The 27,351-nt window shown below is 37.8% G+C and overlaps 1 protein-coding gene and 1 long non-coding RNA gene across 8 annotated transcripts in view; one reads left to right on the plus strand and one right to left on the minus strand.

Moving 5' to 3' along the window:
- The first annotated feature begins 1,903 nt into the window (after positions 1-1,903).
- Positions 1,904-11,159, plus strand: LOC122820184. Its single transcript, XR_006368740.1, has 3 exons — positions 1,904-2,307; positions 6,377-7,221; positions 10,732-11,159. It is a non-coding gene; the product is annotated as an uncharacterized LOC122820184 (long non-coding RNA).
- The window catches only part of LOC122820181 (meiosis 1 associated protein), a 42,331-nt gene continuing 21,355 nt past the window's right edge, over positions 6,376-27,351 (minus strand). For 6 of the 7 annotated variants that reach the window (XM_044097395.1, XM_044097394.1, XM_044097391.1 and 3 more), the window contains exons 5-12: positions 19,601-19,756; positions 19,357-19,516; positions 16,594-16,735; positions 14,849-14,912; positions 14,634-14,776; positions 13,838-13,953; positions 13,637-13,718; positions 8,497-10,896 (exon numbers count right to left, since the gene is read on the minus strand). In XM_044097395.1, coding sequence (XP_043953330.1) covers positions 10,690-10,896; positions 13,637-13,718; positions 13,838-13,953; positions 14,634-14,776; positions 14,849-14,912; positions 16,594-16,735; positions 19,357-19,516; positions 19,601-19,756 — 1,070 coding nt within the window. In that variant the 3' untranslated portion in view covers positions 8,497-10,689. Of the gene's footprint in view, positions 6,464-8,496; positions 10,897-13,636; positions 13,719-13,837; positions 13,954-14,633; positions 14,777-14,848; positions 14,913-16,593; positions 16,736-19,356; positions 19,517-19,600; positions 19,757-27,351 lie in introns of those variants that run through there. The other variant, XM_044097392.1, reaches the window with a different exon arrangement.

Below are 27,351 nucleotides of genomic sequence, written 5' to 3' on the forward strand. Positions count from 1 at the left end.
TGGAACGACTAACAAGCTGTTTACACGTTTGCAGGTCCTGTGTGTTTCAGTATGGAGACTTTTTTTTTTTTTTTTTTTGCAAATTATGGTCATAAAAGCACCATATAGTGCCAATAATAGAATTGCAACTTCAGTTCTGACGGCAGTTCTACCTCAACCGAGTCGTCTGCTAAAGAACTAGATTTATTGTTTTATTGTTGTTGCAGTTTTACTGCTTTATGCTCAGCAGGTAGCTCAAACGTTCATTTTTGATGTTCATACCGCGAGAATCCAACCAGCGACGGCGTTCGTAACTGAGATGAAAGGAAGATGATGCAAAGATTACGTTTATTTTTACAAATAAAACTTTAAAAATAGGACATTCGTATTCAGACCCTCCAGAATCAAAAATATGTATTTAGCTCTTTTTGTCTCTTCAGAACAGAACAGATACTTATTATGTTTTAGGTCTGAACTTTGACTAGGCCAGTGTAACACTTATGGAGCCACTGAAGCTTTAGCTGTTTAGTCTCAAAGCTTTTGCATCTAACGGGTTTCATTCAAGGATTATTCTGTATTTAACTCCACTTTCTCATCCATTTTAAAAACCATTCCTACAGCATGATGCTGCCACCACCTTGCTTCAAGAGGCTAGATAATGTTCTCCTTTAATTACACACAAGTTGACTTTTTCTATTCTAACTGCTGAATGCAATTGGCTGTGCTACTTTTTTAAGGGCACCGTTAAATCAAACAGAATTGATTAAAGTCTGCTGATTACAATTGCATGCCACACTTTTCAGAATTTTCTTTGTTCAAAAAGACTGATAACAAGGCATGCTTTTCCCTTTACGTCGCGGTTATGCAATAATTTGTCTGCCAAATAAAATCCCGGCAGAGTTTGAGATGTGAGCATGTGTGGAAAAATAAAAGTAGTATGAAAACTTATAATAAAGTTCTATGTTCAGATTTTTCTGTTTTGTTTTTCTTGCGGTTTTTGTAAAGTTCTGCACGCTTGAGCACAAATAATTTACCTCAAATATTTACAGTTCGGTTCATTTTTAAAAGCAGTAACACTTGGGATTTGTCAAATCTGGACTGGATTATTTGACACTAAACGCAGATTATTTAAAGGACAGTTTGTGGGTTTTGGTAACTTTATTTTAGTTGTAAAAATAAGTAAACAAATCAAATGGATCCAGAGCTTAAAACCCTGATTGAACTAAGAGGATGTGGAGACTTAAAGAACAGAACAAATCTAATTTTTGATATATTTCTGGACTATGTGCCACCAAATGTTCTATGAATTTAAATATAGATTGTATTATTACTTTATTTTATTTTCTTTTTTACAAATTTAGATTTTTAGGCAACAGAGGAAGAAATGTGACCTGGAAACTGATCAGTTTTCTGTTCTTGTTCAGACTTGTTAAATAACAAAGAACAAACTGAACCTGCTGCTTCGGCCATTTAAAAGAAAAATGAACAGAAATTTTTAGAAAATGGTTTCAGCCGATGTAATTATTCAATAAAACAACATCATTTCTTGCCACTTACTGATCAGTTGAAGGAGTTACGTAACCACAAGCACGAGGGACTTTATTCATTCTAACAAAAGGAGCTTCTTAAAGAGACAGAGGCCCAATTTCAAGACATTAAATTACAAAGTCAAACTTCTTTTAAGTTGTGTTTGATGTACAAAGCCTTTTCATAACAACCGACGGTAACACACGATTGTTACATGACTGGAGGGTTGGACGATATGGCTCAAACATAAGTGTTTCATATCAGTCGATATCAATAATTATTGATTAGTTTATTGTTTTGAATATCTGAAATACCGCCAAACTGGTGACATGACCTTTTCCTGCTTCAGTCACTGTTTTCACTCTTTTGATTATCTTTAAGCAATTATGAGGCATAGTGACAAAACCTTAAACTGCTGCTGCGCCACTCAGCAGGTTGTTGCTAAGTAACCAAAGAATGAGTAAGTTGCTAGGTTACCAAAGAGTGAGTCTTTCTTAGCTTGCTTTAAGACAGTGTTTCTCAATTCTGGTCCTCACGCCCTCCTGCCTGGCATGCTTCAGGTGTTTCCCTGCTGCCACTCACCTGGATGGAATATTGTGGTGATTAACAGGCTTCTGCAGCACCTGATGGTCATGCAATCATTTGAATCAGCTGCTCTGGAGTAGAGGCACATCTAAAGCATGCAGAGCAGGGGGGCCTGAGGACTGGATTGGAGAAGCGCTGCCTTAAGTGGTTGAGCAACTAAAGCCTTTCCTCTGCCTACATCTCCCAGAAGGCCGTGCGGTTCTGCACCAGGGTTCAGTGAGTGTACTACATACTGAATACTAAATATTCTACCACGTGTTATCTGTTGATATTGATCACGTGTCTATCGGGGTATAATTTGTTATTGATTTATTGCCCAGCTCTATTTGATTGTGCTATAAAATGGCTGGAATATGCAGAATACTTTTGCTATAAATCTGACGTCAAAAACTAATTTATTGGCTTATTTATTTCTGAGATCTCCACCACTTTTGGCATTCAATACTTCTCAGTTTCATTTTGTCTCATATTAACTGACTAGGGCCTCACCGTCTAAAGCTCACATCGCCTTTGCAACGATCCCCTCCTCTGCCTTTTGCACAAACTTCTTCTCAACTCGTCTGACCTTTTAAACTTGCGCCAAGCAGTTCGGCTCACTTCGCACATGAGCTGAATTTAGGCACATCTAGGTGTGAAAATAAGCCTTTTGTGCTGAAGTGTGTAAGTGAAAATATGTTGAGCAAATCCAGCCACATCTTTTTTTTTAATTCTTGAGTTATTGATGTGATAATTTTATGCAAGCTCAGATAAAAAAAGAAAAAAAAAACAACAACCCACTTAACAGTTTCAGATCAACTTCAGCTGGTTCACACTGTTCTTAGAGAGGAATCAAATTAAGAGGAAGGCCTTGATAATTTAGCTCGTCCATTTTTATTTTTTATTTTTTTAAAGTGTGGACTGCCTCTGCAGTAAAAGACAAGATCATGATGTGTGGGCGAGGCTGTTTTAACGGCGGTGTCAACATCCACACAAACAGCCTCTAACCTTTAATATTTCAGACGCTGTCTCTCACTTTGCAGCTTTTCTTTAAAGGTCATGTTGGATTAGCAGAAAGAGAAGAGTCGGTGCAACGACAAGAGGCAGGGAAACTTCTACTGCTTCTGTCTGACAGCCACTTTCTGAATAATGCACAAGCGTTGCTCCAGAAATTAAAGTTCAGCCATTAATTTGATGATGAAGCACTTATAATTTGACTAGAAATAACTCATTTGCTTTGTGCATCTCTTAATTCACACCTAAAGGTTGTAAAACTGCTGTTAGCATAACAGCGATACCGTTATGAGTGTCAGTGCTAAGGAAGAATATTCACAATGTCCTAAAGCTGCATGTCTGTGTTGTTGACTAAATTACAGGAAAGTTGGATGTGTGGTGGATAAAGACTTCATTTTTTTTTAATTTCTTTGTTTTGTGGTTGAGAGCTGGAAACCTGAACTGAAACACCAGCCCTGTAAAAACCAAAATAGGAGCAGAAACGCCGGGCCGATGCTTTTTGTTATCTGGAAGCTTCTCTCCGTGTTGAAGCTCTCTTAGTTTGACTTGTCTTGTCAGAGTGAAATCCTCGATGTTCAGGGGAAAAACTGATCTAAACTCGTCTCCAGATCAGCTGTGCTAAATAAATCAATCACAAATCCCTACTGGAAGATTGTGACGTTTGCTCATAGCAAGACGTTTTTCATGTTTTAAGAGAAATAATTTTCCAATGGAACAAGTACTTTTTAAGGAACTACTGACTTAAAACAGTCTAATAGTTTTGATGAAAAGCTACTTGTATGTTAGTTTTGCCCCATTTGAAGTGTACTAAGATATTTGCACTACTAGACTGTTTTTGCAGTGTGTCTTTGACCACAGTGCAGCATGTCAGCAGCGGAGGGAAATGAGCCATCAAGAGGGACTGGTCAGCCAATCAGAGGTGGACTTTGGTGAAATGACAACAAGCAATCAGAGGGGGAAAACATGATCTATAAACTCCCTTTATGCCATCTGAGAGACAAGTTGTTTGAAGACAAACACCATGAGTGACCTTAGTCTGGACTGAAAGACTTTAAAAAATTTCTTTTAATTCTTACTATTTTATTAAGCTTTAACTTGCTAAGACAAATAGACCAATGCTTAATTTTGGTTAAATTGTAAAAAATAAGGGCAGTTAAAGAGGGAAGAAGAGCAAAAAGTCTGTCAGTAAACCCTCCAGATTAAGAGGTGCATGTTGCTACGCAGCTTCAAAGACGACTGCTGCCATCGCCGTTTTCCACGGTACAGATGGTTCTTCTAATGTGATGCGCTCTTCCTTCCTGTCTCTGCTGCAGAACCTGTCCGGAAGTGAAGCTAAACAGTTTGATCTTTGCTTCATTCAGAGGATTTCCTGGTGAACTGAGAATCAGGTGCCTTTCAGATCATGTCAGCCAGTCATGAGTCATTCAGTGAAAAGTGACCTCTGCCCCGTTAACCCACCATAAAGCACAAAGCGCTGCACTCTGAACTAGTGTAGGTGTGATTGGCTTTATTTCTCAGGATGAAACAGAAATTTTTTTTTCAGACTCAAGAATACAAAAATCAGGTTAATTTAAAGGTTCCACGACAGAAAAATAAGACAATTTCAAGATATAAAAGAAGGCTTTACCAAATTTAATTCAGTAAAACGGTAAAATTCATTCAGTCTAGTCTGGAACATATCCTTCATTCTGCTTTAACATTTAAAAAGTGATGTGATAGTGAACAAGTTTGAACTTTTTGTCTCGTCCGCTCAGGTTTCCATAACACCCCAACAAGATTAGCTTCTCAGGAGAACTGGTAACATTTACTTAAATTGTATGATTTCTAAATATTGATCCTTCATCCATTCCAAAACCAGTTTCAATCTGTGTTTGGGGTGTAAACCGCTGAAAATTGGTTACAATTAGAGCTGAAATACGAACGTCTTTGCATTATCCATGTTTGCGGTGTTGGAGGACGTTCAGCTCTTGACGTTCTGCAAGTAGATATTTGTTTTTTATGGCTAAGATGCTGCAGCTCACCAGGAGTGGTGGAGTCACAGTGATGAAGAAAAACAAAATAAATGCCAGCAGCATGTGGGTTGTTTATGTCTCATTTCGTCACCTTGAAATATAGTGGACGTTTAACATCATTGGTGACCAAGAAAAACAGCTGCTGCTCCAAAACAGACGCCTCTGAGAAACTGCATCCATGTGCAAAGATGGAGCGATTCCACCAAACTGACAAGAAGTTTGTTTAAGTTAGTAAATTTGAGGCTTTCCAACCAGCTGTCCCAGTTTTACACTGCGTTCCAGTTGTACTTGGAACTGGGAAATTCTGACTTCTCAGTTGGAAAAATCAACTGGAACGCTTGCAGAAGTCGGGTTTCCCAGTGGGAAACAGAGTTAGCTGGACTTTGTGTTTCAATATGGCCGCTACTCGCATCAACAGTGGTAAGGTGTGGCGGAGACGTTTCTTTTACAAGACACACATGTAAGAGTCCATCTGGGGCGTGCTGTGGTGGCGTAGGGGACAGTGCCACCCACATTTGGAGGCCTCGACGTGGCCGTCGCGGGTTCGATTCCCGGACCTGGCCGACATTTGCCGCATGTCTTCCCCCCTGTCCTTCCCCCTTTCCTGTCAGCCTACTGTCATATAAGGGACACTAGAGCCCACAAAAAAAACCCAAAAACAAATGTAAGAACTCATCTAAAATCAGTGTTACGTGTAAACTGAACACATTAAACGTGGAGTTTGATCATGGAATGTAAAGCTTTCACTGCAAAATCTTTAGTATTTTTGGTCAACTTTTTAGTACACTTGAAATAAGACAAAAATAACTTACAAGTAACTTTTCAGTAAGATATTTCAGTTTGTTTAAGAAAATAATTTCTTAATACTGATAAAAGTTCTGGTTCCACTGGCAGACTTTACTTATAACAAGACATTTTAGCATTTTATAAGCAAAATAATCTGTTAGTGGTACAAATACTTTTTTATTAATATCTGTTTTGCTTTGTTTCTCTTCTAGATTAAAGAATTTCTGGATCAGTGCTTGGTGTGTGTGTGTGTGTGTGTGTGTGTGTGTGTGTGTGTGCTTCCCTGTGAGGCAGACAATGTTTGCTTTTGTGTAACATTGTTGACTAAAAAACCAAACGTCCATCCACACTAGACAATCCAACAATTTAAATGATTCTGCAAAGATCCAGGCAGAATTATGCAGACATTTAACCAGAGGGAAGGAGTAAAGTCAAAATGATTTATTCTTGAAGACATTTCCTTTCCAGCCTGAAGTAAACTCTTGCTCCTTACGCAGGTTTTTCAGATCCAAAGCTTCAGACAAGCTTCTGAGGAAGGACTTCCTTCTCGTGTTGAGGAACTTCGACAGCTGTCAGCTGCACTTCTGCACATAAAACAAACATTTAGCTAAAGCTAGGATGTATTTCCTCCTTCTGTTTCAACTCTGCGGTAAGGCAAAGCAAGAACCCCTTTCACTTTTGAACACCTGATAGGGATCTGTGCGTTCTACGTTCAGAAACACCCGAAACTGTACGGCTTCCTCCCCTCTGAGCGTGAAGACCACCCTGGTTTATTTTTAGCTTTTAGCGTGGGCTAGCCCCAATACAGTCATGAGTCTGAAAGAGAATCTTACTCATTTCTCCTTAGATCTTTCTCAGAACTACCTGAAGGAAATGACGGGTCTTCATGCATGTCATCGCTCTGCTGACCTAAAAATAAAGGCACGTGTGTGTGTGGTGTCTGTGGGCGTGCGTGTGCGTTTGTGTGTGTCTGTGTGTGTAAACTACAAGGTTTTAAGCACAAAAGTGAGTCGTCAGGAGGAAGAGGATTATTTGAGTCTTTTGTTTTCAGTAAAGTGATTTTATCTGCAAAAGTCTACTCATTTACAACTTCTGCAACATTTACAACTTTTGCAGTGCAAAAACATAAAATTGATTGTTTTGGAGCTTGAACTATGTGTTAGTTTTGGGTATAAGAAAAAAAATTAAAGAAGAATTAGGATTTTTTTTAGACAATTCAGACTTGAAAAATGTTTCTCATTTCTTTCAAACAATTCTTGTTTGGTCCCTGCAAGGTTCTGACTTCACCTCTTCACTTCCTCCCTCCCAGAGATGAACTTCCTCTTCTTGCTCAGCTTTGCTGGTAAGAGATAGGATTATTATCTTTTTTTTCTTGTTCCCCAAGTTTGAATTGTGACTCTTGAATGCTTGTCCGATTCCTGTGGCCTAGATGTGTGGACAATTGCAGGAAAGCGACAGAGACAGAGAGAAGCTAAAACATAATTCTGCCGCTGCTGCAGATTGTTGCAAAAAAGGAAATGGAACATTAAGAATAAAGCAGGAAGTCGCAGAACTAATATTATCCCAGAACAGATATAGATGAGTTAAAAGAACCATTCTTTTAGACGGTGTGAATGCAGAAAGTTATTTTTGTTGATCACAGTGGAAACTAGTTGGAGAAAAATAATGTTTTTCTTAGTAAAAGGAGTTTCGGGAATGATTTAAAAAGATTATCGGAGAATCATGAAATACACAGATGTACAAAACTAGAGCAGATAATATATCCTCGTCTCGATGTATGAAAAATTCTGGGTAGATTCAGCTGCTGTATCTTTTTGAATGCAATTAATTTTTAGCAAAAAATATTGAGCCTCTTGATTATGTTAGGAGACAAACGGCCGTTAAAAATGTAGGTTGGAATCAAATAGCATGCGTTTGTTATCAACTTAGCATTAGCTTCTGCTAATATTTGTGTGTTATTGGTTTAGCATTAGCTTCTGCCATTTGTTTGTGAGTTTAGCAGTTTAAATTCTAAATACATTTTAAAAATGCAGATTTTTAAATGTATTTAGCAGCTTAGTGTTCATCTAATTGGCAATTGTAGTGCAAAAATGAATTCTCCATGACAGCCACGGTGGCCATTGTGAAAATGTAAAAGTTATCAGTAAATATATAATTTTTCTGGGTCTAATTATGTATGATTTGACACTAAGGGTACTCATCTGTGGTAATTGCTGGCAGTTGTAGTGCAAAAATAAATCCTCCTTGACGATCATCTTGAAAAATGGCCGCCAACGTGAACTGTTAATGACCAACGCTTATTAAAAAAAAGAAAGTCCAGCACCTGGAAACATCTGTGCCACGTTAAGTTCTTCTATTCACATAGGAAAGATTTTGCTGAAATATGAAATTATCTGCTGCACTAACTGGTGTAACTGGTGAACTATAATGGTGGTGGCAGTATGGTACTGGGAGTAACGTTCACTGCCATCAGGATCTTGAGTTTGATGTTGCTGAATGTTAAGAAGTCAGTGGGTGGTTAAAGGTTAGGAGGTCAAATGCTCTAACCTTTGACCTTCTAACCAGTCACTTAATGTCACAGAGATTTTACGCTGATAAAGTTCCCAACAAATGTTGCTTTTATTTAGTAACCCAAATGCTACAGAGATAAGAAATATAGAACACAGTGAAGACACACAGCAGAGAGAACTGAGTAAAAAGATGAACTGTTCGTTTTCTACATGGATGAACCATTAAAATCACACAAAAGAAACCAATTAAACTCAAAGCAAACACTGAACTGCAACATTAACGAGTCAAAATGTAACAGAAGAACAACATGAACGCCTGCCACAGCTTCTGAAACAGAAACAAGCACACTTTTGTCCTCTGATTTTATTTAAATGTGAAGTGTGTCTGACAGCGTTAGGATCAAACAGAAGGACCTCCAGCTCTGACCTTTTAACCCTCAACCCGGACAGAGGGGCTTGCTGTTGTTCTGCCCGAACCAATTTATGAAATCTGCACACGCTGACTCAACTTCTCCGCTTTTTAAGGTAAAGAGAGAAAAGACACCGCAGAAAACAAGGAGGGTGAAACGTCAGCGGAAAGTTGCTAAGGTCCGAACGTTAGGCCTCTGGGAACAAAACGTTTCGTTGTGGTTTGGGTTTGTGAACGCAGAGGAGCTGCGGTGTCATGCAAGTCACTCATTGGTGCTGCAAGGTTCAGCAGGGGGCGGAATGGCGGGATCCTGATTAACTCTGTGTGAGTGTCTGTGTGTGAGGATGATGCAGCTTCCTGAAGAGGAATAAATTAAGACGAGTGACGACAGACGTGTGTTCAACCGAGTGGAATCTGCGTAAGAGCGTGATTCATCGACTAAATGAGAGCAAACGTAAACGAAGCCACTTCATCGACTTAAAGTTACCGCCCGGCCAAAAGCACCACGGAAATTTTCCTTTTCTACGTTCGCCGCTTCACAGAAGTCTCATGCTGGAGATTTTAATCACTTACTTGGTTCTGCTTGCAGGCTGTGGCCCCCCTGGAGCGGGAGGGGCCCAGTAGAGAGGCCCCTCTGTCTGCTGCTTTATAACAGAGACGCTGTGTTCAAACTAGGGGTTCAAGGGCCAAAATGAAAAGAAACGCGCACTTGTGTGTGTTTTTGTCTATGGGGCTTCATGCACACATCACTGTACATACATGGTGTGTCTGATGTGTTTACTCTCATCTTTTAGGGGGTCTTAAATTAAAAGCAGGAAGTGATTTTTTTTATATACATCTAGAAGCTTTAATCTGCCTACATGAGGAAACTTTTGTTCTTTCTTCCTCCTCATTACTGAAGGAAGCCTTCGTTGTCCTGCTGCTTCCCTTCATCTCATGTTTTTCACTCTTTGTAGGTTTGCAGTTTTGAAATGTGCTGCCTCAGCATTCTGCACGTGGGACCAGCTCACCCTCTGACAAGTTCAATTCAGTTCCTACTAAAGATGTTCTGATTGCTGTAGACTTTAAGCAGTCGCAAATCTGGCACAAAAGAATAAAAACCCTCTCTAACTTTTTCACTTTTTGTCATGTTGCAAGTTTTCAGAAGTAGTGTGTAATTCAGGTACTTGCCACCTTTACTCTGAAATCCGCAAATAAAACCAGCTGTCTTTAAATGTCACCTCATTAGTAACTACAGTCCAGTTTGAGAGCGTAAAACAAACAAAATAAAAACAAACAAAGCAGCATCCTTGTCCCAAAACGCCTGTTACAGGACTTGGTTTGGATCATTTATATGTTAAGATGACCTAGTCAAAGCCCAGACCTGACAATTGATGTTCACTGGGGCTTTCCACCCAAAGTCAGAGCTTGAGTTATATCACAAACAACAATTTGAAGGTTTAAAGCATAATGTGGCTTGAGGGTTTTGCTTGGATGGTTGGGTGGATTTAAATGCACGCCGCACTTTTCAGATTTTCACCGTTTAAGAAAAATAATGACAACCACATATCATTTTCCTTCCCTCTTCACAGTTCTGCTCTGTAACCTTAAATCCCAATAAAACACACCAAGCGTTTGTGGTTTCCACTAATTCAAAGGCCATGAATAAATTTCCAAGGCACTAAAGCTTCAAATGAAAGCATTTTTTATTTTTTCTTAACAACGTCTTTAAATACTTTAAGAGCCATGTGGGTGCTCGTATGTTTTACAACCAGCCCAATTAGCCAAATGAGGGTGTATTTGTGCTGACTAAGGTTTGCTGCTAATGCAGGGAAACCCCTCTGCAGCGCAGCGCAGCGCTCACCTCTCCCTTTCTCTCTGACTCCTTTCTTCCACTCACCATTCATTGTTCTTACTGTAAAATCAAACAGTCATCACTGTCTTCCTCCTGCAGCGGAGGGGCCGGGGCCCGGCGACCGCTGCTGAGGAAGTGCAGCGCGGGGCGGGAGGCCTTCGCCGGAGGGGGTCCCAGCAGGGAGGAGGAGCCGGAGGAGGCGGAGGGCAGCGGAGCCACGGTGGCCCTGACCCGGCTGCTGGGTCCAAGCTGGCGGTTTGGAGGCTGAAGTGAAACAACACACACATTGTGTCCATGTATGCAGAGGAAACCTCAAAACCAAGAAACACATTTTTGATGCATTTTACACACATATTTATCTAATTTGTAGCTGTGAATGGTAAAGTGTTGTTGGACTGAATTAAGCTGAGTTGAGTTTTAGATCGTGGATGTTAGAACCAAGTCTGTCGTAATAATCGAAAACAAGCTCAATAATTTCCATTTGCATGATTTATCATTTTTCTACCAAAAACTGGATGACAAAGTTGTCAGGCTGTTGCTTTGGTCTCAACTGGCCCTTTTATTTTGAAGGACAATTTTATTTACAGAAACTTCAGAATTAATTTTATTTGTTGTTTCTTTTGTTTTGTTTGTTTATTTTGGATATTTAAAATGTCTTCCAGTTTCAGTTAAATAGTCATTAGAATTTAAAGTTTATTGATCTTTGAGAATCTGTTTGTGCATTATTACCATTATACCACTTAAAAATGGTCTCAAAACTACAATATTATTGTTTATTGCAATAACTTCTGGGACAATTTATTGTCCAGAAAAACTCGTTATTGTGACAGAGTTATTGATAACAACGTCGGTGAGAAAAAGCCTGAAGGAGTCTGAAGGCCGTTCTTGAGGGAACATTTTCTCCTCGTTTTCACTAGCTGTGTTCCCATTGACCATAACATTTTGCAATTAGGCGGTTTGAAAATAAAGCAGAGTCATTTTGAAAAAACTCAAGTTTTTGTGCTAGGATGAGTTGCGTTTTTTTTGGCCGTATCAAACTTGATTCAAAACTGCAATGGAAATTTTTTTCACACCTACGATCAACCAGTGGATGTTACTGGTGCCTGACTGAGCTTAAAATATTTAGCAAAAAATCCTTCCATCCAATTTTGGGTTAAAAATTGGGTAAAAATATAGAGTTTAAAAAGAAATTCTAAAAATGTGTGGGAATAATTCTTGTATGTCAATCAGTTCAGTGTCTGTCGAGACAGATTCCTGGTTTGTTAGAAAAGCATTTCAAAACAGCTCATCTCCTTTGAATAAAAGCGATTTGTTTTTAGATTGGTAGTTTTTTTGTTTTTTTTTTAGAACTGAAATGTTATAGTTCTCAAACTTTAAATCTTTATTTTTGCAAAGTAAATGTCTTATTCTTATAGTGTAAAGCAAAAACAAGGTTAAGCAGATTCTAAACTAATTTAAGAAATAAAAATAGGACGAAGACGAATAAAAAACAGAGCCCTGAACACTGTCTTGCGCTGAAGCGAACTATTTGCATGTCAGCAGCTTATCGGCCATGATGAGTCACACGGCCTGCGGCGATGATACTGCGGGGCCGCCGTCGGCCTCTGCAGACAAAACGAAATAAAATGGCAGCTTGATGTGTGAGTTCTCAAGCAGGAGGCCGTTTGGAAAATGGGTTTAGTTTGAATAAACAATTAACGGTGTGAAAGACGGTGTAGGAGTCGAAGCATGGTGATATCTACGACATCACCGGGTTGCTGTCGCCACAAAACCATGAGCTGGCCGTTGAAACTGTTCACCGGAAATACGACAATAAATAAATAGAAAGTTTTTTTCTAAGAAATTGTATTTTTAAATCTGAGACGTATCACTTTTGTTGTAAGTCTGTTTTTATTTTAAGTAATCTTGCTTTTCAAATACTCTGACCACAGGCTTGCTCTGTCACTGTGCTTTATTGGCGGTTATGAGTCACTTTGGAAATACTGAAATACAATAAAAGAATGATTCAAAGAGAATTAGTTTGACTCAACAGGACTTTCTGTCTTAATGTTTAAGATTTAGAACCGAGCGTGACTTCTAGTCCAAACGCATGCATCATCACAGCAGAACAGTTTCTAGAGTTTTAACTTTGGGGCCATTTTATACTTTTAATGCAAAAATAAAGATTAAATACCAATGTTTTACCGTTTAGCATGTTTCATTTATCTTAAAAAGAAGATAAGTTATACTTTGGATCTCAGGGACAAAATAAATAATGTACTAATAGATTAATAAATAAATTGATAAAATCAGTAAGTGGATTAAAAAAAATATATGAGTAAAAAAAATAAATAAGTAAAATAAAAAATGCATTAAATTAACTAAACCACATAATGAAAAAAATACAAAAAATAAATAAATCCAATAAATAAAAAATTTATTAAATGAATAATAAAAAATTGAAATTAACAAAATAACTAAGTAGAATAAGTAAATGAATGTGAAGTGGGGAATATGAAACTGTATTAACCCCAGTCTGTATCTACTGGTTTTAGTTCAGTGGATTTAAAAATAAGTCAACCTGTGGAGTTTCTTTTGTTTTTATTTGGTGGCTGTAAATAGCTTCATCTTTATTTAACAATATAAATAAAAACAACATTAGGAAATTAATTTGCATTTTATTCAACTTGATTATGCTAAATGTTACTCTTTAGGTCTGACAACATCCGAGCTCAAAGGTCAAAATTAAAGAATAAAAATAGTTTGCAGTACTTGACTACCCAAACCAGAACACAAAGAAACTTTTATGTTTTACTGTTTATATGGACTTTATTTTGTCTTGTCTGTATGAACTCTGCACCGCCCTCTAGTGGGTCACTAAGGAACTAAAGAAGTGAGGAGGAAGTAATCCTAAAAGAGGCTAAATATAAACTGTCCTAGTTTTTATGTGTAATGGCTCTGGAACCTCGGCGCCAACATTTCCATTGCTCTATTATTTCCATGAGGAGCAGCTGTTGGCCTTTACCTGCCGCTGCTGTCGGCCGCCTGCGTTTCTGCTGCTTTCTGCCGCCTGCTGCTGCTCTCTGTGGGCGGCTGCCGACTGAAGCCTGAAGTAAAGAGAAAGAGATGCATGATAAACCCCTCATGTTGTCATTTCTCGCCCCTTTCTCACTCTCAGTGTACGTTTAAGGTGGATTTTATTGCGGGAGCAGATGAGGCGGCCGACCTGTACGGGTATCGCGGCTGTGAGAGGAGCGCTCTGCTCCGGAGGTGCTGGTACAGGTTGCTGCTCAGTAGGAGAGGGTTCAACACAAAGTCCTCATCCAGCTGAGAGAGGCAACCCTGAGACGCACAGAAAACACAAAAACATTACAGGAACCAAAACAAAATCCTTTTAAAATGTGCCTGTATGTATATTTAGAAACTGTGGGCTTAGTCTAACCTAAATAATAAGTTTTATAAAGCTATAAACACAAATTCCAATAAAATTTACATATTTCTTAAAGTAAAAATTATTTATAAAGTGTCTTCAACAGCCACAAAGTGACATACAAGATAAATAAACATTTAATTTATACATGATATGATTATTAAAGGAAGAATATTTTCCTTCATCACAGCTCATTAGCCCTACTGGAATGAATAAGTTCTAAATTAGAGGACAAATGCATATATAAATCGAAAAGATTCACATTTTATTCACTTTTGCATGTAAGCTGTGAAAATCTTACCAGATAAATACCTATTAAAAGTATTGATAAACTGGGAAGTTTTACATTCAGTTTTAAACTCTTTAGTCTTTGAATATGTTGCTATGAAGTGTGTGTGAAGGAAGAGTACAGATTTTTGTTGACTATTTTCATGTACTTAATTAAAAAATAATCTTTTCAATAATAATAGAAAATTTTTCAGCATTGCAGAACAAGAAGAAGGGCATCATTTTTGTCAGCTTTTATAAAATCTACAAAATCAACAAATACGTTTTATCCAGTGCAACTTCCATTAAACAGATGTTATTGAACCTGTATGCTCTGCATGGCATTAGGAGAGGGGTCCTGATTTGAGACGGGCAGTGAGCAAGGCAGCAGCAGCTCTCTGGAGGCGACGGGCTTCAGGAGGAGGGAAAGAGATGGAGACGGCTGGAGGATGTAGTGGGAATATACACCTGTAACAGGTACGATAAGATGTTGTGAAGATATGAAGTAATAAACTGTGTGTTTGTCTTTAAGACACAGACCTGAACCTCCGGCTGGGGATTTCTTATCAGGTTCCACCCTCAGCAGCAGGAACAAGTCTTGATTCTGAAGATGGACGAAGGAAATACTGCATTAGAAATCGGATTTTAGTGTGGGGCAAAAAAATATGGAGAATTGGTGCACCATGTGTCAAATGGATTCATGCTAAACAATTAATTATTTGTGAAATTTTAATTTTGGTGATGAAAATGCCGCAAATAGCAAAAACAAAACTATAAAACTTTGCAAAAGTTGCTGCACAAGATTTAAGTCCTCCAGACCACTAGGTGGCGTAGATCACCAAGTCATATATGACCAGTATAAAGTTCGTAGGGGAAGAAAGAAAAGGCACACCATGCTTCATGTCTTTATCGAACATGCTGTCTTTTTACAATATTATGCAACAGCAGCATATTTATTTAGTTAACTTACTCCACACTCCCTCTAGTGGTCTGGAGCACTTTCATTTTGTGGAGGAAGTTTGCAGCTTTTAATACTTCCTGTTGCTATTTGGAAAATTTTCTATTTTGTTACTATTTCCTGTGATTGAAGCATTTTCCTGTTGCATGTTTTATTGTGTTTGCAGCACATTTCGCCTTGCTGGCCGACGTAAGAAACAAAATCATTAATATAACAGAGTCTGGAAAGGACTACGAAGCCATTTCTAAGGATTTTAATGACCCCCAGTGAGAACAGTGGCAAAGCTCTCTGAAATGGCTGGGGAACAAAAATGACTTCAAAATGTACTGACAAAAGCGACAAGGTCACAAAGGAACCTGGAGCAAAGTCTTAAGCATGAGAGGCCTCACTTCCCTTAGCTGAGCTCAAATAATCATGATTCAGAAAAATGAAAGAAACTCAGCAACAATTGCCTCCATGGGAAAATTTCCACCACCAAAACCATGCTGACCAAACGGAACACAATGAATAAATACGAAACAGAACCAAGATGATTGCAGGTTTCACCAACTCAAATGTAAGACTTTCTAAGACTTTTTTGAATGAACTTTAAGACCTGTACCAAGGTCTATATATATATGTATATATATAGATATGGATTTAGATCTATATCTATACTTATAGATCTATATCTATATGTAATTTGAGATCCAAAATATATAAATCTAAATTTGAGATATCTGTATCTCAAATTTAGGTTTAATTGTAGCAATGGTAAATTCTCTACATGGATTTTGATTATATATAAAATTTTGTAAAAGTAATCAATTACAGAAGTACATGTTGTGAGACAGGGAATGAAAGTTTCTTGCACAGTACAGTGAATAAATGTTTCAGTATTTAGCTGCATTCGAAACACTGTAAGATGAAAACCAAGTGCTGTTCAAAATCACATGTTGAAATTCGATTTGTAAACCGATTTTATATTACAAAAAAGAGAAATTTGCAGTATTTAAAACACTGTAATGATGAAAAAAATCAAAGTTTGTTTAAAAACATATATTTTGGCTAAGTTTGTAGGTCATGTTTGACAAATGGCAGCACCAATTAGACTGAGCGTTGTTTCATTCCTTAAGTGCCTGGTGGCTCGAATTGGCATCATAGCTAAATGTACACTAATTCTAGGTGTAATTCAAATTAAAAAATACTTTATTAATGTTCAAACTAATAGTCTCTAAGTAATTCAACCTTTGGCTGAGAGCAACAACAGCGTTAATAGTTTTGTTCTGCACAGCTGGATACATTTCGCTGCCATCAGTGGGAGAATAGTGTTAGATCGTTTACACACCCGCAGTGTCTGGCAGAGTGCATGAAAAAGGCTGTTGTTGGTCTCCATCTCGTCCCAGTCCAGCTGCCAGCAGGTGGTGGGCCGGATCACCAGCGGCAGCCCGTACAGCACACTCTCACACACTCCGTCTGCATGCAGGACCCTTCAAAACACACAGTCTTAGTTGGGATTATAAGCATAAAAGATTGAAGGAAATATGAAGTTTTTGTTTTTTATAGTACTAGTGGCCTTTATTCATAGAAGTTAGATAGGAAATGTGCTGGGACAGATGAAGGGAAAACATGCAGTAAATGCTCCAGAATCAGTAGTGGAACCTTGAATGGCTGCAATATTCATCAATATCCTTTATTCGGAAATGTTTGGTGATTAAATGTTGCTAAAAATACTCCTGATGTGAACCGTCATCACTGCAGAGGTGAGGTCCTTCACTGCGTAAAGTTTTCATTTCTTCTGAGAACTTCCTTAACTGTAGGTTAACTGACTCATTTATGTAAAACACTTTTTCCTGAACACAGACACACTTACATGTCGTAACTGCACTTCCACAAAAAATGCAAACGCCATGCAAATCAGGATAACTGATGGAAACAGGCCTACGTCACTCCAAACAACTCGGTTTCTACTTTCTGCTGTGAAAGCACAAAGGTGTGTTTGACTTAGAAGAAGTGTGCATCAGTTTGTGGTGCTGTTTGTGTGCGAGTGTGTGTTTGTGTGTTTACAGGAGTCGATGACATCACCTCTTGAACACCAGTCAAGTATCTGTTGTTCGGTTGTACGCAAACCAGCAGTATAGTAAATACTCATAAATATGAGAAACAAAAGAAAATAAAGGAAAAATATTTGATTTTAAATCCAAAACTAACAATTTAAATACAGTACAAATTGGTTCAGTTAGATTTGAAAGTAAAAGTTTGCTGCTTTTTAATATAAAATATTAGAGCTTTCGGATCCAATTCTTGAATTTGGATTAAATCTGAGCATAACTAAGTCTTATTAAAAATATAAAATAATTACAAGTAATAATAACAATAATAATAATACATTTTATTTACAATGCCCTTAATATAACAAGTATGTCATAATTATTAGTTACATGAAGTAAAGAAAGAAATCATATTATACTCTTTTTTTTGTCACTTTTAAGATAAAATGAAAGGCAATTAGGATTTTTTTGAAAATATTGAGAAACTTTTTAGGGAAAAAGAATCTTAGAGATAACCACTTAAGTAAACTCACTTCCATTTGGGGGTCGGAAGCAGATCATAAATAAATAACTTTTCACTTCTTACATAAACAACATAAAATTGCAACAACTTGATTTCATTGCATTAAGAAGCAGAAAATAGTTTGTAGCCAATCAAAGTTAAATGAAGGAATAATAAAGAAAATTTTTTGCTGAAAACCTAAATTAAGAATGAAATAGGAAATTAATTCCACTTCACAATTATACACACAGTTGTATTGATCCATCACATAAAATCTAACTAGAAAGCAATGAATTTAGTGGCTTTAATGGGACAAAATGTGAAAAATTAGAATTACTTTCTCAAGGACCCGTGTTTCATTTTGTGTTTGCTTTTAAAGAAAACACAAAATCAAAACTTCACAAAAACATCTCATGGTTTTCAGTCTCGGCTGTTAACGCATTCTTGTGTTCTCCCACTTCCAGAAGTAGGAGAACGTGAACAAAAGGATGTAAAGCACATGGAGGACATAAACAACTCAGTCCAGAAAATGTCTTTTAGCCCCTGTGAAGTGTTTCCACTTGGCTTCACTCGTTCTGAGACGCTTCAAACATGAGAGCAGAACAAAGCGTCCTCTAACATGATGAGAGCTTCATCTAAGAAATATTCCACTGCTCCATGCAGTCAGAAAGAAAGCATTCATAGAGATTTGACTGGAGCGAGGTTTCATCACACGGACGGCAAAGGGCTCGGGTGTTTCCTCTCTTCCTCTGTTTCATCAAGCCAGACACAAAATTAGGAAGAGTGGACATGGCAGAAACAGGAGGAAAGAGGACATTCATGTTGTGTTTTTGGGGGGATGAAATTAAAAAGAAGAATCCACAGAAAGTAAAATGTATTTCCAGGGTTTGTACACTTTTCCCACAGTAAAACTGAAGCACTTTCCATGAGTTTTCAAACTTTTCCAGCCCCACACTTTGGAGATAAGCCAATACAAATTAATTATAAAATACAGTTTAAATTTACTATTACATGACATAATTTATTGCTATTATTAACTTAAGATAGGGACAAGATAAACTAAAATGTAACAAAATTTTATGCTTTGAAATTTCAATAATGTTTAGTGAAAGAAAGTCAACCTTTATTGCAAGTCAATAAGTCATTTAGTCAAGAAATCATGACCTTCCTGCTCAAATTAAATGTTAAAACACGGTATACAAAGAAAGTTACAAAAACTGTCTTGCTATGTTTTCTGGCATTTAGCAAATAGAAATAATTTTGATAATTATAACTCACCCAAAACAAGAAAAGTTTGGCCTGATTTAAATTCAGACAGTGAGAAAAAAAAATCTGTCTTTATTAGGTGTTTGAAAATATTCGATTTCAAAAGTAAATAACATTTCCCAGTTTAAGTTTTTAAACAAATATTAGATTGCACTTTATTACGAAACTGTGCAGTGTGAATATTAAGCACTTTCCAAAATTCAAGCACTTTCAAGGACTTCAAGCACCAATATGAAGTCTGCATTGAAGATCCTGAGGCTCAGAGTTTGTTGTTTTTCTCTCCTTCACTTACTTGATCACTCTCAGCCTCTGAGGAGTCGGGCTTTGATTTCCGGGGCCCCTGACCGCCGGCAGGAAGTCTCGAACGCTCTCTGTCTTAACGCCCAGGCTGGGGGTCATGGGGATGAGGGCGGGGCTTATCAGACGCTCCAGCATGTCACACTTGACACAAACTGCACAGGTGGGACAGAACATTTCACTGAGTTTGTTTAACGTTTGAGTTTGTGCGGTTCTGAGTGCTGGTCATTGAGTCGGACCTGGAAGCGGGTTGTCAGAGGACCCGGGCAGCAGCAGGTGGAGGTGCTCCCTCTCTCCCCCCTGCTCCTGAAGCCACGCCTTTAACACCGTCTCCATGGCGAAAACGCTGTTCTCCACCTGCTGCAGGTCCACCTCTGTCCCCAACATCAGTGAGTCTGCAGAGACACAAACACAAAGAAATCATATCAAATCAGACCAGACCATTTGATATGCTGCAAGATACAGTTCTGTGCAAGAAGTTTAAACGAAAAAGTCGTTTAAACGTTAGTAATTCTCCAGACCTTCTGGTGATATTTAGGAATTTATCTTTGGAGTTTTGTTGCTTTTTCACTTATTTTTACTCCAATATTTGCAAGAAATAGGGACCACATTATCTACTTATGAGAAACTGTTGGTAGGAACGTTTCTATAAGCTCTAATGTAAAATTGGGTCTTTGCTATGTTGACAGTTATAGACACAACATTCGTCAGTTTGGGACATTTTTTGTGCCTCAATGATTCATATATCAAAGTGACAAAACAAATAACACGACATTCCTATTGGAATGCTTTTTTATTGATATTTTGGAGACCAACAAGTGAAATCTATGTCTCTGACTACAGGTGTATTTCAGTAAATTTAAACATCATCAAAAAGTTCACTTATTCCGGTAATTAAATTCAAAAGTCAAAATCACACACACTGAGTGTTCACTTCCCCTAATTCTGATTTACAGATGATAAAAAAATGACATCGACACCCATTTCAAGGATGGTAAGGCACAAAAGATCCTTATTACAGCATTTCAGGGTTTAATGGAAAATTGTGTGGAGGGAAAACATTAGATAGAAAAAAAGCAAACATAATTGAAGTTTATTTCATCCACGGTCAGATGTTTTGTGGAGCAATACAGACATTTTATTTAGGTCAGAGTAGTGCTACTTAATAACAATATAACCCAAGTAAAAATAAAAGGTAGAAATAACTGTTTTCCCCAAAAAACTTAATTAAATGTAACCAGTTACTACATACCTCTGGTTTTATGCAATAATCGAATTTACAGAGAAACAGAATAATTGATAGGTTTCATAAATTTAATAGTTTAATCATTTATGCGTACAGGATATATATAAAATGTGTGCTGTTGACCATTGCTAGCTACATATTTGTTTAATATGTGCACAATATTTCAAAAGCTTAAGACAGAGGTTTTCTAAAGGTTGTATTGATAAGCTGTGCAGCCGTGTCTGAAGTCTTTCCCTGAAGCAGGCAGAGAAAACAAATGGCAGCCAAGAAGGGACAAAAATACAGATAAGAAGGAAGTTGGTGGTTCATCCATCAAAAAGAGTTGCTTAGGGGAATTGTTGTATATGGCCAGTAGATGGCAGCATTATTCAACATACTTTAACAACATTTGACACCCTCACTAACCCAAATAATCTTCTGCAGTGTCATTTCAGGGCTTCAGAATCACTTGATGAAACTTTTAAACATGCCTGGTGTGCAGAGATTTCATTTACTTCTGACGTTTTCCATGTAAAATAATTTATTAGAATGTATTTTATCCTGTTGTTTGTGCTTATCTGTTACTTCAAAGGACAAACTGGCCACTTTTTCTTCTTCTAACCATAACTTTTCCGCTTTCATCCCCAGCGTCCATTTATTATCGCAGGCTTGACAGAAACCTTATAAACTCGGCTCGTCCATCCTCCCCTTTTTCCTGCTGTTTAATACTTAATGAGCCATCGGCGGATAACTAATGGGGCTAGAGGGAGAGCAGAGGATCAGGAGGTCGACAGAAGGGAGGATAAGTTGGACGCAGAGCAGGGGAAAATAAATGAAAATATCCCCACTCTCCGCGTCTGGATGAAATTATGTGAAGCTAAATTCCTTTAGTAGACTGAACTATCTATCTGATCTATCATGTGCTGTTAGCTTTTTGGATTAGCTGCCAACATTTGCAGAAGTCCTTCGTCTCTGCTCTTCATCTGAGGGGAAGATTTGTGTTTGCTCGTTCTCCTCTGATTGGTCCCTGTGAGAGTCAGAGAGGTTAAAGGAAGATTTAAACTTTGCTAAGAAGTAATGAACTGCATGTCTACTTCAATGTGTCAAAAAGTTGCCTTAGGATTAAAAGACGTCCCTTAATTCCTTCCAACTTTATAAGACAGCTGTGCAAGAATCAGTTTACATAAGAATGAATTCCAAGAAATAATTTTAAAGTTAAAAATCACAATAATTAGACACTAATCTTGTCCCCCAGACGTTATAATTATTCAAAAAATAATCTAACTTAAAATTGCTTTCCTTATGTCACAATAAAAACTGATTTTTACAATATATATACACAACATGTTTTATAATGTAAATATGCATCTTGTCTCTGGTTCTGTCATTCCCTGCCTGATCTTTCCGTTGCCCCTTCTGTTTCTCGGTTCATGCTCCATGCCTCATCCATTGTTTTTGTATTTATTCGTTAACAAGTGCAGACAGAAATCCCAAGTTCCTGTCTGTGCTTTGGCCTGCTTCAGAACACAACAGTACAGTCAATCAATAAAAAAAATAAAGAGTATGGCTCTGGTCTGGCTGTCCTCACAAACTGACTGACTGGGGAAGAAGATTGAACATAGCAGATGATAAAAACCATTAAATTAAACGACACACTGGGGCTGTAGGTTTGTCTGCTCTGCTAAATCTTAGGAAGTTAGGAACTCATTTTGACTGGACAATGTCTTTACTAGATTACTAGAGCAAAACTTGAGTCGTATTTTTCATTTTTATCGCATAAACTACTGTAATTTCTTTTTTATTTGTCTTAAAGAGTTTGACTGCCTCCCAGCAGCCCACATTGCTGCTGTTCAGCTTTTAACCCACAATAGATATTACATACATCAGTTTTAGCTTTGCTTCAGTGGTTATCAGTTCATTTTAGAGCTCTTTTTAAAATCCAGGTTCTTACCTTAGAGCTTTTTGCAGTCAATTCCTCGGATCTGACCCTAACCCACATCCTTACCCGCAGTCTGTTACTCGATCCCCCAACACACATTTGAGCAGAAAGGTTATATAACACTTCTGATAGCTTCTGATTATTATTTTAAAAAGCAGCTGGAGGTGTTTTGATTTAGGCAAGCTCTTCATTAAAGGTCGTTAAAGGTGTTTAGTAGACCTAACTCTGGTCCAACGAGATGAAAGCTCATGTCCATGGTCATCACATACGATGCTATGTTTGGTTTTTTTTAACTCTGATTATCGCCACAAATATCTCATGTTGGCAGCATCATGGTGTGGGGATGCAGCAGCGGGCTCTGGAGCCCCAACATACAGCAAATAGCTTCACTTAAAAACAACAAAGAATGTTCTGGAATGGCCTAGTCAAAGCTCAGATCGCAATCCAATATACAGATTGTGTATTCAAATCAAAAATACTTTACATATACCAAAAGGAAATTAAACATGGTCATAAGTCATATCATCCAACTATCTTCAAAAGGTTATTGTGGATGGTGTTCGTAGCAGTCAGTCCAGGAGCAGTCAGTCTTGCAACGACTCTAAAGAAGCCTCTGACCGAGGACTGTTGCTGTATGACTATCATAATATGCTAACGCCTCCATTTCTGGGCAGCAAAGATGCTAACGCACAGAAACCTGTCCCAAATGATACCATCAGTTAAGCACTGCTAATCCACCTCATTTGCTTTTGCTGCACCTTTTTGAATCTCTGTCTGGCAATTAAATGGAAGGGATAGTTTGAACTTCCTCCTTCTGTCTTTCCTCTGCATCCTTCAACTCTCTTTTCAAACTCCTCTAAGACTTGGGGTTGTAGTTCAGGGGTTATTTTATATTGCGATTCGATAATCAGCTGCTCCCAGTTGTAAAAACAAAACCTTGTTACCATGGTTACACATTGTCACAACTGTCCAAAACCAAAAACGTAATCCTTCCAGCTGCACAGCATCCAAGAGGGAATAATTGCACAAAACACTCACAAAAAGTCAACAAAAAGAACAAATACTTTATTTTAATTACACAAATAATTTTTGTGTCCTAAACTAACACTGCTGACCATGGTTTCATATCTGACAGCACTAAAGCAGTGAAACATCTAGCATGAAGAAAGAGAAACTTTATGTTTTCTTCTTGGGAGAGGGATATAGATCAGAAAAAAATAAAGTTAGAGGAAATTAATTACCACTCTCTACGATAATGTCAGTAAAGTTGGAAAGAAGGATAGTAGCGAGAAAGAGCCACCGGAGCTGGAATAAACACATGGAGAAAAACCAGGAGGATAAGACGAGATAGAGGGAAGACGGATGGGTGAGCTGGGTGATGGATGACAGACCACACCGTCAGCAATGTTCGTAATTAGACCACCGAGTCTGCTTGTGTTTACGAGCGTCTGAGGATGTGCTATATGGAAGGGAAAAAAAGAGATGTTTTATATCTCCCAGTTGTTTAAATACTGAAAAGTGATGCTTTAAAGAGGGAGAGGAGTCAACCCTCATGAGTGTGTTCGGCAGACAGCGATAAAGAAGCAAGGCTATAGGTTTCACTTCTGGGGATTTATCTGTTTAATCCTCCTGTGGATATCTTCTTCCCAATCTCTGCTCGGTTGGTTAATAGTGTGTATTTAAGTCAGGTAAGATTGAAAAACAACAAAAATCAATTACATCTAGGAGCCTTCCTAAACCGCTCTCCCCACATTCTCAGCGTTTCGTCCCCCCCTTTTTGCACTGATTAGAGATGAAACATTCATTAAATCAAGAGCCGGAGCAAGTGACCTAACCCTGATCTACAAGTCTAATGGTGTTCCTGAATCTCATGAGGTTTTCCTCCATGTGTTAGCATGTGTAAGCCCTGCTACGCATGTCAAGGTTAGCATGTGGGGCAGCGCTAGTGTCTCATTAGAGATAGAAATGTAGTTGCACGTGTAAGAAGCCTCCTGTACGCAATCATGTTTTTCTAAATTGCTGCATTTAAAGCATGATTAAACAATAATTATTCAAGCCCTGCAAACATTAATGCAGAAACAGACGTCTTCAGATGCATTTACATTTCTTTTTTACATGCAAATGACATTTCAAATAAGAAAAACTAACAAGCAGGGCTGCGTGTGGCAGAATGGTAGAGCTTCTGTGTTTGTTGCCCCATAGATGGAGGCTATTAGTCGTCGATGCAGCTGTTCAGGGTTGGACTTCTGACCTCAGGACCTTTGCTGCTTGTCTTCCCCATTCCAATTATGCCACTTTTCTGTCCAAAATCCTGCTAATAAAGGCTCATAGTGCCACTAAATCTATACTAACGCTGTTAGTGAGCACTAACTCAGTTCAATTTAAAAGTACTTTATTTATCCCAAAGGGAAATTAAATATAACTAATTTCATCAAAGTATCTTCAAAGAGTTGTTGTGGAGGATGATGTTCCAGTAGCAGTCAGTCTTGAAGCAAACCTAAAAAGGCCTCTGACTGAATACTGTTGCTGCATCACAGGATCATGGCTGTCACAACATGTTAAGAGCTAAATTAATGTGCTGAGAATGTTAATGACAAAAATCCCAAAGATGCTGGAGTTACAGAAAACGGGAAGCGTTTGCTTTAACATCAGAGTAATTACTGTATTTTGAATTTTTATTTTCTATTTTAAACACTTCCTGTTTACACTATTGCTAACCTCTGGGGCGGTTTGAATTACAGTACTTTCTAAATATCATCTGAAAATAGTATCTGTGTCCTGTTTTGATTTAAATGTGTTGATTTTAATTTGTACTTTTTTATTATTCTTTTATTTTGTTAGTTCCCTTCGGTTATTTTGTGCATAAATACCTTTGTTTGCTAATCTTTAATGTTTGTTTTTTATGCAACAATTGGTCATAAAGAAATTTTCATCTGATCTGATGCTCAATAAATATTTAGACATGTCAGTTTAGCAGAGTGTAGTCAAGCTGTAAGCAGAATTGTAAAACAAAAAAATAAAATCACCCATTTAAGCATCATCCAACATCATGTTTCAGTCCTACTTTTAAATTCTTTCATTGTTATGTTTCCAGCAGCAGTAGAAAGCTGATCAAAGCAGTAAACTCATTCAGACAATCTCTATTTATGCTGCCTGCTCAGCAGCAAATTGCATATAAAGTTAAAGAGTTGGCTGGTGAACAAATTAAATATTTAGATGTTAAAGTCTCAGCTTATTCCAATGTGATATATTTTGTGGAGTGTTATTTCTAGAAGCACGTACAGGTAAAATGCATTTGGCTCTGACCACCCACATCTCTAAAAGGCCAACACATACACATTTCCAGCTGTATTTGTTTGTGCCCATTATCTATGAGGCTTTTACTTTTGCTTGTGAAATGGAGGATAATCAGATTACTTGCTTTATATAAGAGGTAGTGTTCTTCCTCTCAGCTCACACTCTCCTCGACGAACACACAGTAATGCTTTCTTTTATCTGTGAATTAGGACAAGTGCTTCATCCTCTTGATCATTAGCCGTTTTAACATTAGCTTCTTTGTCTTTAGTAATGATGCTAAAGCTGTACAAGAAGAGGAAGCATGTTTTCACTCAGAGATAAGTACTGGAGATAAGGATAATGGGCTGTGTTCGGGATAATGATGGGAATCCTGGTGAAAGCTTCCTGCAAACCTTAGCAAATTCCATAATGTTATCATTGTTTGGGTAATTAAAGGTCCAAGACTGCTTTAAGGTGTTAGGTTAGAAAACAAAATCCCAAGCTTTGAACATCTTTCAGAACAATCCATCATCTGAAACGGAGACGCTACATCAAAACAGCATGACAGGACGAGTATTAGCTGTGCACTCCACAAATTTCGTAGAAAAGTTGGCAAGAAGACAGCCATTGTTGAAAGAAAGCCATAAGATGTACAGTTTGCTTCACAAGAACATTTTGAAAGAAAATGTTCTGGTCAGACGAAACCAAAATTAAACAATGTGGCCAATGTACAAAATGCCACATGGTGTGCAACAAAAACTACCCGCAAACACAACACCCACATTTCAAAACATGGTGAAAGTGGGAATGATTTTCTCAAGCAAGAACATGGAAGTTGTTGGAGTTGATGGAAGATGAATTTACTTAGCATATTTAGCAGGGAGAAAACCTGCTAGAGGCTGCAGAAGACTTGTGATTGGGCAAAGAGGCTCATTCTCCAGCAAAACTACCCTAAAAATACAGCAAGAGATACAAAGCTGGGTTTAGAACAAAATTATATTAATGTTTTAGAATGGCCAAGATTTAAGATTTCGTTCACAGACCATTAAATCAAAGAAGATTGAGCAAAAGTTACAGTTTCTATGCACAGCAAGCAGAGACATACTCTACAGTTTTACACCTGTTGCAAAATGTAGTTGTACAAAGCATTTCCATCAACATTTTTTTAAGCATCACATTGGAAGCATTTCCAAAATTAAAAATAAGTTCCTCAATTTCACAAAAACCTTTTTACATCAGCTTGAGGTGGTGTGCCTTACCAGAGGCACAAAACTCTGAAAATGTTCAAAGTGGATAGAAATCCACGTAATTGGCATTTTCTTTTCTGCAATATTTTAAAATCCCAGTAAAATTGACTGAAATTCATGAAACGTTGAGGTGCAGTAATACTGTGGGAAATTAAATGCAACAAAAACATACCCGTAGGCAACATATAAAACTCAACAGTATATTTTGTGAAGATTTTAAAGGAGCGTGAGGTTCCTAAAAGGACTTGTGATCCTTGCTGTATTATGCATTCTTGTGCCTGTATGTTTATTCGACACTGAGGC

Source organism: Gambusia affinis, linkage group LG18, assembly GCF_019740435.1.
Source record: "Gambusia affinis linkage group LG18, SWU_Gaff_1.0, whole genome shotgun sequence".
In the NCBI taxonomy this organism is placed as follows: Eukaryota; Metazoa; Chordata; class Actinopteri; order Cyprinodontiformes; family Poeciliidae; genus Gambusia; species Gambusia affinis.